This window comes from Carassius auratus, unplaced genomic scaffold (genome assembly GCF_003368295.1).
Source record: "Carassius auratus strain Wakin unplaced genomic scaffold, ASM336829v1 scaf_tig00032101, whole genome shotgun sequence".
Taxonomy (NCBI): Eukaryota; Metazoa; Chordata; class Actinopteri; order Cypriniformes; family Cyprinidae; genus Carassius; species Carassius auratus.
In genome coordinates, this window is record NW_020525976.1 from 52,908 (window position 1) to 67,941 (window position 15,034).

Sequence of the window (15,034 nt, forward strand, 5' to 3'; positions counted from 1 at the left end):
TTATATTTTACATAATTGAATGTGTGTGTGTGTGTATATATATATATATATATATATATATATATATATATATATATATATATATATATATATATATATATATATATAATTGTAATATAAAAATAACAGTTAAAGTTATTTTGAAAACATTGATAGTAATATATATATACGATTACATTTGTATTTTATTTTAGTTAACAGAAAATCAATGACATCAATATTCATTACTAAACTTAAATATTAAATATTTTTTGTGTCAACAGATCATGTAAAAAAATAAATATGTACACCACCGAACTATTGTAGTACATAGATTGAATGTAATCACTTTCATTTATTTAATAGTTATTTCTAAAAAATAAACTAGATAATAAATAATTATTAGTTATAATAATTAACATGTATTTTAAATATTATATGATTTAATATATAACATATAATACATTAAAAATATATATATTTAGAAATAGATTTTGATACTGATATTGTTTTTGACAGTAATCTTAAAATGTATCTAAATCATCTTAAAAATCATCTAAATAATATTAGAAAAAAATCATAATATACTTTCATTTAGGTATTTTTCCCTCTTATAGATGTAACAAAGATATTTTACAACCCCTCTTTTCTTCATGCAATTTTAGTTTTCTCTTTCTGCCTCTCCAGTCCGATGCCTACATATAGGGTGGATGCAGATAAGGGGTTTAACTTCTCCCTGGCTGATGATGCATTTGTGTGTCAGAAGAAGAACCACTTCCAAGTGACCGTGTACATCGGGATGCCAGGAGATCCCAAATATGTCAAGACCAGTGAGGGGCTACAGCCCATTGAATGCTTTTACCTGAAACTCAATGGGGTCAAGGTGAGCCAAACAACCAGAAAACATTTCACTACTGTCTATAAACTCTTGCCTGTTCTAGTATGTTTTATCTGTGTGTCTTCCAGCTGGAAGCGATGAATCAGTCCATTAATGTGGAACAGTCACAGTCTGACCGGAGCAAAAGACCTTTTAAACCAGTGTTGTAAGTTTTACACCATATTTACTAACATTATGTGTTAAGAGCGTGGATTTGAGGTGGCCTGTGACATAAATGTAAACTATTTGTTTTATAGAGTGACATTGCCGCCAGAGCAGGTGACCAAAGTAACGGTGGGACGTCTCCATTTCAGTGAGACCACAGCTAATAACATGAGAAAGAAAGGCAAGCCGAACCCTGACCAGAGGTATGAAATATAACCATGATAAAATAATGCTAACTAGGTTTATTTACAACTTTTTTCACTGCCCCCTCAGGCCATCCAAGATGTAAATGTGTTTGGAGATTTGGAAGTGTATGGGTGCCGTCAGAATGAGAGTTTAAACAGTTGATAAAAACATCACAATAATCCACACCACTCCAGTCCATCAGTTAAAGACTTGTGGAGTAAAATCCATAAAAACCTCTATCCATAATATTGCTTTATCCCATGAAAAAAAAAAACATATCGTCTGAATCAGGAGAGAAATATGCACAAGTCAACCAAAGTTGACAAGCAAAAATAGTCCGAAAGAGATCTTAACAAATATGTCAGTCTATTTTGATGTGAGAGGACAAAAGAGATGGATTTTTTTCACTGGAGGAAGCATTTTTGTTGATTATGGACTCATATTTTGGTCAGAAGCAATGGTTTAAAGTTAAAATGTGGATGATGGATTTGTTTCTTAAAAAAACACAGCTTTTCAATTCACAAAACGTTAATCGATGGACTGGAGTGGATTACTTGTTATGTTTTTATCAGCTATTTGAACTCTCATTCTGACGGCACCCATTCACTACACAGGATCCATTGGGGAGCAAGTGATGCAATGCTACATTTCTCCAAATACCGTCGATACTGATATACCACAAGATGAAAATAACACAGAATATCCCTCTAATCCTCTTATGATTTTTCATTAAAAACGCTTGCATGTGTATTTTGTGTAGGTACTTCATGCTGGTGGTTGCTCTTCAGGCTCATTGTCACAGTCAGAGCTACACTGTGGCGGCTCAAGTCTCCGAGAGGATCATCGTCAGGGTAACCGCTGTCAGTCTGGTCAGATCTGTCTGATCGACCTCCTCCAATCACAACTTGTTTCTGTGTGCCATCCATCTCTGACCTATCACTATTACTTGTTGCATTTGCATTTGATTTACTTTTGTCTTAGTAATAGTTTCTGCGATGCCATTTTTGACTGTTTGAGAAATAAAACTTCTGAAGACATCATCAATCTTAATTGTGTGCGAAATATTTATTTGAAGCTTTACGTGTAAGGCAATTGAATTTGCAGTAACACCTTCCCTTCTCAGCCGGTTACTTAAATCATTGTTCTGTTACTTAATCCTGTCTTTCCTTCTTTGTTTCTCTGTCTCTCAGGCGTCTAACCCGGGTCAGTTTGAGAGTGACAGTGAAGTGTTGTGGCAGAGAGGGCAGCTGCAGGACTCGGTGTATCATCACGGCCGGGTGGGCATCAATACAGACCGGCCGGATGAGGCTCTGGTTATCCATGGCAATGTGAAGGTCATGGGTTCCCTTGTGCACCCTTCTGATATTAGAGCCAAGGAGAATGTAAAGGAGGTATGTGTGTGCATATCTCTCCTTACACATGCTATAGGACCGTTTTGACAATTAAGAACATTGAACCACTATACAAACATTTTTAATGGCACAAATGTCATGTTTTCATATTGTAGTAATTTAGCTGCATTCGTTTATTCATTTACAGTCCACAGGTATCTCTCATTCTTTTTCTCTCTTTCTCCAGGTGGACACCACTGATAACCTGAGGAGGATTTCCCAAATGAGGCTGGTGCACTATCAGTATAAGCCTGAGTTTGCAGCCACCGTGGGCATTGATGCCACTTCTGAGACTGGTACTGTCCACACAGATCAATCCCAGTTTAAATTCCCGATCGGGGTGATATTTCACCCTAAAATTAAAAGAAAACTAAATGTGTCATCACTGTATCTGGACGGTAATGATAACTCGTGTTGGTGAAAATATGCTTGGCTGTGATGAAAATGATGTTAAATTGAAAAAAATAAAAAATAGTTTTACTGAAATTAATGCAAAATAAGTCTTTATTTTAGTATTGTTTATAGTACTCTTTTGAATTCGATTTTTATTTTTATATTTTCAGTTTTCAGGTATTTTGTTCTATTTGGCTTCATTTTTCTTTGTTTTTGATTTTAGTCATTTTAGTAAAAAAAAAAAAAAATCTAATATTTAGATTTTATTTTACATCAGCTTTATTTCAATTATGAAAAACATTTATTTTTTAAAGTTTTAGTTTGTTAATGATTTTTTATTTTCTCCTTTTGAAAAAATGGGGTGAAATGTGACCAGTACAGATTTTTTCGTAAAGGGTCATTCCTTTCAAGTCACTAGTAGTTAGGACTGTAAAACTAGTGCTTAACAGAAACTTAGTGTGTCCAGCTAACAGGTTGTGTGTGTGTGTGTGTGTGTGTGTTACAGGGGTCATCGCTCAGGAGGTCCAGCAGATTCTGCCGGAGGCTGTGAAGGAGGGAGGAGACGTGGTGTGTGCTAACGGAGAGACCATCCCTAATCTACTGGTGGTCAATAAAGTATGAGCACACAAACACATTCTTACAGATGCACACACAGTCTCCCTGCCTCGCTCTCATGTGTGTGTTTGATTCTGCAGGAGCGGATCTTTATGGAGAACGTGGGAGCAGTGAAGGAGCTCTGCAAACTCACTGATAATCTGGAGACTCGCATTGACGAACTTGAACGCTGGAGCCGAAAGCTGGCAAAGCTGCGCCGACTAGACAGTATGAAGAGCACGGTCAGCGGGGGAACCGTCAGGTGTGTGTTTATGAAGCCATGCACTCACACATGCATCAGTTTGACTACTTTCAAATTTAGAATGTCTGAAGAAATATGCTCTCTTTTTTTTTAGCCAATCAGGAAGCTATTTTAGCAGAACAGGAAGTGGACCACTCAAGAAAAAAACAGCTAAGCCAGGAAGCAAGGTATGATTTAAAACAGACTTCCACTTTAATAAAATATTAATATGTTAAAAACAATAATGGAATGGAATGAAATGAGATGTGATGTTATATATCTCATTGCAGGTGAAAAAAAACAACCTCAGTGTTGAGATTGTTGATTTTCATAAAAACAGTTACTAAAATTATACTTGAATAATAGGATGTTTATTGTGTGACTAATCATATTGGAAATGAAAGAATCATATTGAATGCAATAGAATCATGTAGGATGAGATATAATCATATTGAATGGGATAGAATCTCATGGAATACAATAGAAACATATATGATATAAATCATGGGGAATGGAGTAGAATTATACTGAATGGGATAGAATCCTATATGGAATAAAGCAGAATCAAATTGGGTAGTATAGCATCAAATGGAATGGAATAAAATCATATAGGATCGAATAGAATCATATGGAATGGGATAGATTAATAGAATAGGATATGAATACAAATATAAAGAATAGGATTTGCACAGAATCGGTGGTATATGATGAGAGGAATGTAATAGAATAATTTGGACTGGGATGGAATAGAATTGGATGGGATGAGATGAGATGATTGTTGTTTCTGCAGCGGTCCGACCCGGAGCAGAGCTGCCTGAGTCACAGATTCATTCAGGGCACCATCCTGGCGCTGGTCATCATAATGACCTTCAGGTGAGGGAGGGAATCATTCTCCCCAAACAATAGACTGAATATTTTGAGTGTTTCATGCACATTATCATCTGTTCTGTAGTGTCATCTCCATGTCCATCCTCTATGTGCTCAATCTTCAACGTCGTGGAAGCATAAGTGATGTTGAGGGGTATGTACCAGCGTCACCACGTCATGCTCAGAGCTCTTTCTCTTTATTTCTGTATGCTCTCGTTTGATCTGCTGCTCATTTCTCTCAGAGTTGTTTGTAGCTCTGCGTCCCGCTGCCTTCTCTTCGTCTCGTGGACGCCCTTCCTCACTGCAACCGTCACATTCTGTCCATCCTTTTGTCTGTGGTATGCTGTCCACTTCCTTTCTCTCTGTTTCTCTATCACTTCATCTTCCCATACAGCACGGAAAGATTTCCAGTCCTACGTTTTCCAAAAAAGGAAAATTTTATTGCTCAGAGGTTTTTGAGAAGCATGCGTTATGTTCACCAAGCTTGCATTAGTTTGATTAAAATAGAGTCATGTTTTCAAAGAAAGACTAGTTTCAAAATATCCTTTAGGAGAAAAATGAGGATTGATGAGAAATGTTTGGGTTCATATTGAGATCTCTGACTTTTGATTTAAACTGATATCTTGGCAAATCTAAGCAAAGATTGAGCCATTTATTGTCATTTAATCTGGAAGAAACAACTGAGATAATTAAGTCTTTTTTTCTTTCTGATATGATCATTTCTCTCTTTGTCTCGGCAGGTCTCGTTCTGCCGTGGGTTCGGCTCTTCAGACTTCTTTCTCCTCTGTCAGAGTGACCACATCCACTCTCTCACCAGGTGCCAGAAAACACTCAAACAATGCACGTGGTATTTGCATATTTTGATGATTAGTTTGATAGACATTCATCATCTGTTTACAGACTCCACCTCGCCATCGTTGTCCAGTCATCATTCAACACCTGCCTCAACCAACCAATCAGCCACTATCAGTCTGTTGCCAGGCAACAACCAATCCACTCCCGGTATGACACCAATGTCACCAGACAAATGACAACTTTTGGCAAACTGAAAGTTTGTGAATTGATAGCCATCAGAGCAGTTTCAAACAAATGACTTTGTAACACTTTACTTGAAGCTTTTATATTTAATGCATTAAAGAAGTATTTAAATGCATTATTATGCCTTGAAATACACCTTATAATGCACTGTAGAATCTAAACAATAAATGTTATACATTATAATATTTATATTCTAATTGCTACACATTTAGAAAGTATATTCGATGGAACAAATCTGCAAAAATGATAATTCGTTCTAACTTAAGTAATACAATGCAAAGAAAATATACAATGCATTATAATGCAAATTATGTATACTTTAATAATGCATTCAAGTAAAGTATTATCAATTATGCCTTGATCTTGAAATTGAACTACTTTTTTATTCCATGTCTTACTCTACATTTGTTTAAAAAGACCAGTGTTTCACTCAGAAAAGTGCATCACATTATTTGAGTAAAATGAGTTGCGAATTCTCTTTCAGGTTGAATCAATAAATCATTTTGATGAATGATTGAATTAATGAATCAGTAAACTGACAGTCGGTGATGTCTTGTCATATTATCTTATCAAAGCTTCTCTGTACTGCTCTTTTTGTTGGATTGAATACAAAAAGGGCTCATTCAAACTTTCCTTTCATATTATACAGTATAGTTTCTCTCTGTCTCTCTCTCTCTCTCTCTCTCTCTCTCTCAGACTCCAGCACTGGCGTTCCCACCCAGGCCACGATTAACAAGAAGGCAAAGTCTCGCTTACTGGACAAAGACAGCCGGAACAAGAACCGCCTGAGTCACACGTCATCTCCTCTGTTCCTCAGTAAAAGCAAACGGCCGCCTCAGTCTCCAGAGCTGAGCGGAGCAACCAAACGCTTGCCTGGTGGACAACAGCCACCGTCCCGCAGACAGCGCAGTATCAACACACAGGGTACAGACACACGTATATATATAGATCTTTATTTAAGTAAAACTATGCATTACATTTAATTTAAATTTTTGAAAACTATTTTCAATCAGATTTAATTGCTTTTTTATAATTAATTATCATTACTATAGTAATAAATCATAACTATAGTTAATATACTTATTTACTTTGAAAAAAAAAATCATCACCCTTTTAAAACATTGCAGAGTAGCTTTAAATTATTTTACTCTTAAAAATAAACATTATTTCATTTACATTTTGAAAATATTTATTAATTATATTTTTTATTGTTCCATTTTTATATTTAATTACATTTATAAACCTGCCTTTGACAATAGTTAATATCTGTATTTTCTCTGCAATGTCTGTGATTTTTTTTTTTTCAATCAGAGCAGCTGTTAAAATCAAGAAGAAAAATATAGTACAAATCTAGCCAGTTACATTTATCAGCATAATGCATGATAATAAATAGCATTATATACCGACATATATAAAAATATAATTAATATATGAAACATGACTCACATAGACTGGCGTAAATATGTTTAAGTGAAATAAAACAACTCACTGAATCAGTTATAATTTAGTTAATTGAAAAGATTCACTAGATTAAATTTACTTACTCTAATACTAGAAAGTATTTTATTTTTTCCTGTGAGATAAAAGGGTCTCGTGAAATATTTATTTAAACCATCATAACATTGTTCAATCTTATATTTCCATCAAAATCAGCACAAATAAATTATGAATTTTTAATGTTTGTTTTACACACAGGTGGAAATCCAGCAGCATGTCTAAGCAAACTTCACATTGTGGAGATGGATCAGGAGATCAGAACGCTTGATTGTTCCTCGTCTGAGAGCTGCAGGTGTGTGTTCAGATTGCATAATATCTCACTGACATTATACTGATGTTTCAGGCTTCTGAGCTGATGCGTTTTATTCGTTTGCAGCTTCACTCTGTTTCTAAATGGAGACAGAAACTCATCTGTGTCTTCCGTTACTCTGCACATGATGTGAGTATAAACACAGTTTTAGGCTTTGCTCCAGTAATATTGAGAATTGTTTTATGAGAAATTAGGCCTAAAAGGAATAGTTCACAAAATGAGCCATCACTTGGATCCTCTGCAGTGTATGGGTGCCGTCAGAATGAGAGTCCAAACAGCTGAATAAAACATCACAATAATCCACACCAGTCCATCAGTAAACATCTTTTGAAGCAAAAACTGTTTATAAGAAACAAATCCATCAGGACATTTTAACTGTCCAAAATACGAGTCCATAATAACACTTCCTCCTCACTTCCACTTCCTTAATTCTGACGGCACCCATTCACTGCAGAGGATCCACTGATGAGCAAGTGATGTAATGCTAAATTTCTCCAAACCTGTTCTGATGACGAAACAAACTTTAAGATGGCCTAAGGGTGACATTTTTTTATCAGTGGATATCCTCAGACACATCACAGATGTCTGGGATAATCCCGAATATCCTCTGACCCTAGAATCACCCCTGATGCACTTCTGACTCATCTTAGATCTCTTGTTGTCCTTTAAGCTCCTCCTCCGAGGTCTGGGTGTGGCAGTGTGGAGCCACCAGGGGGCGACTTTGTCCAAATCAACCAGAAGCTTCTTTCTCACTAGAGCGGAGCGCTTATACAGCGGTGAGATTACTGGTCCCCGTTTATTATGATGTTGCACTTTGCAAATCTCTTGTAACATGCAAACCTCTTTTCTGACAGGGGACCAGCCACCTGTGGTCACTTCCTGTTACGCCTTTTCAAGAGGTCACCTACTATTTTCGAGTGTCACATTCAGTGAGTGAGCTTCAAACATGACGGTTCATCTCTTGCTCTTTCAATGTGTCCTGACCAGACACCAACCAGAAATGACTGCTTGATTCACATGGAATGTGCAAAAGAATCAGTTCACAAAAATGAATCAGACTTCACAGTATTATTAGAAAAAGATCTGCCATGCATTTTTATTGTGCATGGTTAAGACTCTGTGTTTCATGTTTGATAAATTAACCATTGTTCTCTCTTATTTACAGAGACAAACGGGATGTAGCAATGAAGATGGCGATGTGTCCTCGCTGTGCTCTGAGTACAGTTTCCTCATTCAAAGCACATGCTAAGCAGCGTCAAGATTCATGATATTCAGCTTCAACTTCTCCTCTGTCCACTCGTATCACCGCCAGAGATTCAAAGACTGTTTTATCTGAGTGAGCTGATGAAGACATCTTATCTGTGTTTGTTCTAGGCATATTTGTGCAAGATGAAAAGAAAATTAGCATTAAAAAAAAATTATTCAGAGATCACTCTTATATACACACTTGCACACATACACACAAACATTTATATATTCATTGTCTTTTTGATTTGCCAGGATGTAATATAAACAGGTACCAGTTCATGACTTTTGGGTGGAGTTCACACTCTGCAGTCTTTTCTCTCTGCTTCTCTCTGTCTTTATGTGAAATTGACTGTAATATCATAAAATGCTCTTGCAGTCAACATGAAATCTAAAATGACCAAATTTACCCTCTTAAAACTTGCTTTTGTGCATGATTCAGCAATGCACATTATTTGCATTTCCTTTAAATGCCATTAAATTGGATGTGTTTTTGAATCTTGAAGCAATAGTTCACCCCAAAATTTTAATTTGCTGAAAATGTACTTCCCCTTAGGCCATCCAAATTGTAGATGAGTTTTTTCTTCATAAGAACTGATTTGGAGAAATCACTTGCTCACAGTGAATGGGTGCCATCAGAATAATAGTCCAAACAGCTGATAAAAACATCACAATAATCCACACCACTCCAGTCCATCAGTTAATTTAACAAATGCATCCTTTTAATGTCAAAACATCGCTTCCAGCTAAAATATGAGTCCATAATTCATAATAATGCTTTCTTCAGTTAAGAAATTGTATCATCTGAATCGGGAGAGGAATGTGCACAGATCAGGCACCGTTTACAATTGAAAACCATTCTAAACAAATATCTCTCTGGATTTTGATGTAAGACAACAACAGGACTTTATCACTAGATGAATTGTTATTATGGATTCATAGCCATCAGAACGATATTTTTGGCAAGAAATCTCTCGTTCTGATGGCTAATGCTAAATTTCTCCAAATCTGCCAAGAAGCATTCATTTTCATTCTTAATGCAAGTCTTTACAGTGAACCATCTGCATGCAAGTCTTTTTATTTTTCTTGGTCTCTGACTATTTATACACTGGATATGGCTTTAACTGCACCAGCTCATTATTAATGAGACACAAATTAGGTTGTTTACCTCATTTTTTGTTAAACTCCTCATAACTACTGTACAACACTATGAAGGATTTTTATTATTAATAATAAACAGGCAGAGTCTTTATGTTAAAGGCCTCAGTTCTGCTGTCGCATTCACTGGAGAGAAACAGTTAAGATACAAATATAAAGAAAGCAGTGTATAAAAATAAAGCAGGAGCCATAAAAGCAACTACTGGATTTGTCTAAAAGTCACTGGATGTCTCTGTTAAACTGGATAGACTTCTCACTGGAACCGACAGCAAACACTGGATCTTAAACACCTGTCAGGAAACACTGCAAAATTGAGTTTTGACTTTATTTTATTCTTTCCTTTTCCTTCTTTTACAGTGTATATTCTTTCATTTTTAATGCATTGTTTTGAATTCACGTAGTATGCTGCTCTGCATACTATGCTTTAAGCCATAACTAATGATTGTGTTCAAAATTAGAGTGGATCTCTGTTGTTTTTCACAGATTTTGTCAGACAATTTCCTAAACTTTCAGTGTTTCTAAACAACAAAACTAATATCATTGTCTTTGGAGAAGAAAAATGACTTTCATGTAATCCAGGACTATGTACATTTCAACACCATATTTTGAGTCTTACTGTCTTTGTTTGTTTCTTATCCTTGTATACCATACATTTTGATGTACTAGATACTGTTTGAATATTTTAAAGCAGTAAGGAAAGCCATAATGTAGTCTTTGTACGGCTGGGTAATATGTGATTGTGTTAGTCGTGGTCAAATCAAGACAAGAACCAGGAGTGTTAACTAAAAATTTTGTGCACTAAAATTTCCATAATGCCATACTAATGCATGATACTGATTCTGAGTATTAAACATTTGAAATGATCTTTAGAAATCTAATATATGGCTATTTTTAAAAAATCATTGGGAGCATCACATATTCTGTCATGAATAAACCAGCCTCTTGTGGAAGCACTTGCAAACTATGCACTGTAAATATTGTTCTTCTAATGTTATCTGTGGCATTTAAAACTCTGTAATATATGAAAACTCTTCTAAATGTTCTTGTGAGAATTCAGTTTGGTTTTTATTATTTGTTGTAACTCATATTTCATTGTGTACAACAGTATCCTTTATTTCTGTTCTTTTTACTCGTCATTAGATTCGTTTCATAGCATGTTTCACGTACATTTATGATTAGCTTGTTCTCTGTTAATCATAACAAATTTGATTAAAATATCTTTTTTTTGGGGGGGGGGGGGGGTGAAACGTCCCGTTTACCACTTACACAAATATATTGTCTTATTTTTATTTTCTTTTTTTGACTATGACTTTTTTGACATGTATGTGTACTGATGCTATAATACAAATGCATGCAAGCATGATGCATAAATAAATAAAATTCTGGATACTAAATTTAAATTCGTCTTTGTGTGACAGCCATAATGAAAAGACCACTACATTAAAAAAAAAAAAAAAAAATATATATATATATATATATATATATATATATATATATATATATATATATATATATACATACATACATACATACATACATACATACATACATACATATATATATATATATATATATATATATATATATATATATATATATATATATATTCCTTTTTACAAATAAATATCGTTCTATTGGATCGTTGAGACTTTTATTTTGTAATGTGCAGTGAGTCACTCCTCTTCCGGTCACTCTTCACTTACGTGGCTGTTTTGCTCCTTTTGCGGTCTGACAAATTTTGTCTTCACCTGTCACACGATGGTAAATTACGCATGATTTTACAGCAAATTACTATAGAGAGTCCAGAAATGACTTCAATCTCTAAATAGCGCTTCTAGTATATTCTCTAATCGAATCTGTCTTATTAAATTACTTCAGTTTGGTAGCTTTAGCCGTTAGCAACAGTTAGCTGAATCCTTCTTTGCACTCCAGACAGATATTAACGTTGTACAAAATATAATATACATGTTTATATATACATGATACTTGATCTGAACATACAATAGTTGTTATGCAGAGAGAAGTATTTAAATTTAGGTTACACCATACCGTATTTGTTTATAAATGATGTTTCTTAGTTATCAGTAATCAATTTCAGTTCAGCACTTTCACACGCCTGTTCTTTTCCAGCCTCTTGATGCCATGTTTACTGTTGGTTTCTAGCTGTTATGTGTTGTTTAGCACATTGTTGGACATGTCCAGGTGTCTGATGTCAGATGTTCAGTAAGTGTGTGACTGGTTTTCTGTGCAGGAGCTGGAAGCCATGACTAGATACACCAGTCCAGTGAACCCTGCAGTGTTTCCTCACCTCACTGTAGTACTGATGGCCATCGGCATGTTCTTCACCGCCTGGTTCTTTGTGTATCCTTCTCTACCAACAGAACTGCATTTTAGGAATCAGAAATATGACTGTAAACTGAAGCTGAAAAGGTGTTTGTATATTTGCATCCTTGACTCTCGGTCAGATATGAAGTGACGTCCACGAAGTACACGCGAGATCTGTACAAAGAGCTGCTGATTTCTCTGGTGGCTTCGCTCTTCATGGGCTTCGGCGTTCTGTTCCTCTTACTGTGGGTCGGCATTTATGTCTGAAAGTGAGTGATTTTTTTTGCATTCATGGGATCAGATAATTGCAGCCTCACTGTTCAAACTACTACTTCATGCAATTCTGGGTTTATATTACACAAGAAGTCAGAATCTTGAGAGATAAATGTGCAGGTGGGAGGAGGAGAAAAGTCTGTGTGTGTGTGTGTGTGTGTGTGTGTGTGTATGCAGGTGCTTCTCAATAAATTAGAATGTTGAGGAAAAGTTTATTTCAGTAATTCAACTCAAATTGTGAAACTTGTGTATTAAATAAATTCACTGCACACAGACTGAAGTAGTTTAAATCTTTGGTTCTTTTAATTGTGATGATTTTGGCTCACATCTAACAAAAACAGGAGAAACAGGCTTCCATACATTAGTTTTAATTTATCATTTGTATTTTAATTTTTGGTGAAGTTTTACTAGTTTTGTCTTTATTTTTTATTTATGTGTCATTTTTTTATTAATTTTTAATTCAGTTGTATTTTAGTACACCAGTTTAAATGGCAAAAAAAACTTTTTTTATTTTTTTTATAAAAAGATTTCCTTTTTTTTGTTGTTTGTTTATGGTTTTAGTTAAGTATATAAACTCTGTCTGTAACTTGATCGGTTCATATATATTATCCTTGAAATGACTGTATTTACAGTGCCTGAATTTCCCAGACTGGACATGATTTCTGTTATTATATTTGTTGTATTTGTGTTTGTCAGGTTGTGGGATGACATGTACAGGAAAACATTCCAAGGTGATCAGAAGGTGTTTTCTGGGACTTCAGGCTTCAGCACAGAAGCGCTGGGGGTTTGCACTGGCATGATGGGATTGTGGCTTAATATTTCACAAATAAAACTTGTTTTTGTTAGAAAATCAAAAACGATTCTTGTTTTTATTGATGTGTCCACTGTTAGACATGTTTTCATTCTCGAGGATTATTTTCTTTATTTAAATCTCTCTATTTAGATTTTTTTATTGTTTAACCTCATTTAAGTCACATTGTATTAAAGTATCGCTGAATAAAGAACTGTGTAAATGTATGTTCAATTCACATTCAATTATTCCATGCTTTAAAAAACAATAAGATATTATGTAATTAAAATATTTTAATAGCGAACATATATTATACAAAAAAATTTGAATATTTCAGTCATGTCTTGACTGCATTATGTCTTAAGTGCTTTATCGACAAACAGTGCTTGATCTGATTAATTATTGATTTGTTTCTTACAATCATGCAGCTTTTTGCTTCATGCACATTTACTGATGGACTGAAGTGCTGTGGATTATTGTGATGTGTTAACAGCTGTTTGGACTCTCATTCTGACGGCACCCATTCACATCCATTGGTGAGCAACTGATGCAATGCTACATTTCTCCAAATCTGATGAAGAAACACAAACTCACCTACATCTTGGATGGTGAGAGCGAGAACATATTAATTTTTTATCTATTGTTCCGTTTCCTAATTAACAACAGGTTGTCCCTAGTGTTCATCCTCTGATTTATTTTAAAACATAGCTTGCTATTTGTGTCTTGCAGGCGGTTTATAGAGCGTAAAACCCCAATCCAAGCTTATATCTGACTGACCAGAATAAAACAAGTCTGTCAGGTGTGGAGATCTCCGAGATAAAGCAACTACAGCCGCGTGCCATGACAAATAAAAGAAATTTGATCAGATTTGGAGAATGTAGGCATTGCCATCACTTGCTCACCAATGGATGTGAATAGGTGCCGTCAGAATGAGTCTAAACATCTGATAAAAACATCACAAGTAATCCCAGTCATCAGTTAATATCTTGTGATGCTAGAACAACACAATCATCTTTGGGATGTTTTAACTTGAAAACCGTTGCTTCTGGCCAAAATATGAGTCCATAATAAAGATTTCTCCAGTGATGAAGTCCATCTCCTGTTGTTCTCTCACATTCAAAATCCATCCACATATTTGTTTTCAAATGTTTTGGACAGTTTTCTCCTGTAAACGGTGCTTGATCTGAGCATTATTTCTCTCCTGATTCAGATGAGGATAACTATTTCAGCAGAAAGCGCCGGTTTAAACGCCTTGATGTTGGATTTATTTCTAACAAACATGCAGCTTTCCGCTTCACAGGTTTTCATCTTTCTGCTTTCTCAAATGGGTCTGCTGAAATACAAACTCATTTACATCTGGGATGGCCTGAGACAGCATCAGAGACATGAATCAGGCCGGTGGAAAAATGTTTATTAGTACAACACCAGAAGAATATGATCTCTATTACAGCAAACAAGTGCACTGACGCTCTGCTGTTCACTCACTTTGTGCAGTGTTGGGTGAACACTGAGGCACTTTGTTAATGCTCCGTCCATAAATTTACTGGAAATATGCTGAAATGGTGTCAGTTTGTGTGTTATATTACAAATAAAAATGTTTTTAAATGGGCATGATACACAAAAAACATAAATCATACACAATTTCTCAGACCAAATTTCACTCGTCGTTTCAAAGGGCAAACGAAATCTCTCGTAGGATCAAATG

The 15,034-nt window shown here is 35.2% G+C and overlaps 2 protein-coding genes across 4 annotated transcripts in view; both read left to right on the top strand.

Moving 5' to 3' along the window:
- Positions 1 to 9,359, top strand: part of LOC113080822 (myelin regulatory factor-like) — a 32,770-nt gene extending 23,411 nt beyond the window's left edge. Inside the window, exons 8-27 of one of the 3 annotated variants that reach the window (XM_026252875.1) lie at positions 667 to 862; positions 946 to 1,022; positions 1,114 to 1,224; positions 1,968 to 2,058; positions 2,398 to 2,598; positions 2,786 to 2,894; positions 3,497 to 3,606; positions 3,687 to 3,847; positions 3,942 to 4,014; positions 4,617 to 4,699; positions 4,779 to 4,847; positions 4,936 to 5,031; positions 5,434 to 5,510; positions 5,594 to 5,695; positions 6,428 to 6,655; positions 7,427 to 7,520; positions 7,605 to 7,667; positions 8,209 to 8,314; positions 8,393 to 8,467; positions 8,704 to 9,359. In XM_026252875.1, the coding sequence (XP_026108660.1) occupies positions 667 to 862; positions 946 to 1,022; positions 1,114 to 1,224; positions 1,968 to 2,058; positions 2,398 to 2,598; positions 2,786 to 2,894; positions 3,497 to 3,606; positions 3,687 to 3,847; positions 3,942 to 4,014; positions 4,617 to 4,699; positions 4,779 to 4,847; positions 4,936 to 5,031; positions 5,434 to 5,510; positions 5,594 to 5,695; positions 6,428 to 6,655; positions 7,427 to 7,520; positions 7,605 to 7,667; positions 8,209 to 8,314; positions 8,393 to 8,467; positions 8,704 to 8,787 (2,206 nt within the window). In that variant the 3' untranslated portion in view covers positions 8,788 to 9,359. Of the gene's footprint in view, positions 1 to 666; positions 863 to 945; positions 1,023 to 1,113; positions 1,225 to 1,967; positions 2,068 to 2,397; positions 2,599 to 2,785; positions 2,895 to 3,496; positions 3,607 to 3,686; positions 3,848 to 3,941; positions 4,015 to 4,616; positions 4,700 to 4,778; positions 4,848 to 4,935; positions 5,032 to 5,433; positions 5,511 to 5,593; positions 5,696 to 6,427; positions 6,656 to 7,426; positions 7,521 to 7,604; positions 7,668 to 8,208; positions 8,315 to 8,392; positions 8,468 to 8,703 lie in introns of all 3 variants that reach the window. The other 2 variants (XM_026252874.1, XM_026252876.1) reach the window with 2 other exon arrangements.
- A 2,251-nt stretch (positions 9,360 to 11,610) lies between these two features.
- On the top strand, positions 11,611 to 13,396 carry LOC113080821 (transmembrane protein 258). The gene is made up of 4 exons (XM_026252873.1): positions 11,611 to 11,702; positions 12,193 to 12,302; positions 12,407 to 12,535; positions 13,236 to 13,396. Exons 1-3 carry the CDS (start codon positions 11,700 to 11,702, stop codon positions 12,531 to 12,533), a joined length of 240 nt encoding a protein of 79 aa, XP_026108658.1. The 5' UTR covers positions 11,611 to 11,699; the 3' UTR covers positions 12,534 to 12,535; positions 13,236 to 13,396.
- Positions 13,397 to 15,034: the final 1,638 nt, after the last annotated feature.

Excerpts from the sequence above, each read along its gene's own strand:
- LOC113080821 (XM_026252873.1), top strand. Across the intron at positions 12,303-12,406 it reads TTCACCGCCTGGTTCTTTGT|ATATGAAGTGACGTCCACGA; the intron begins GTATCCTTCTCT and ends ACTCTCGGTCAG.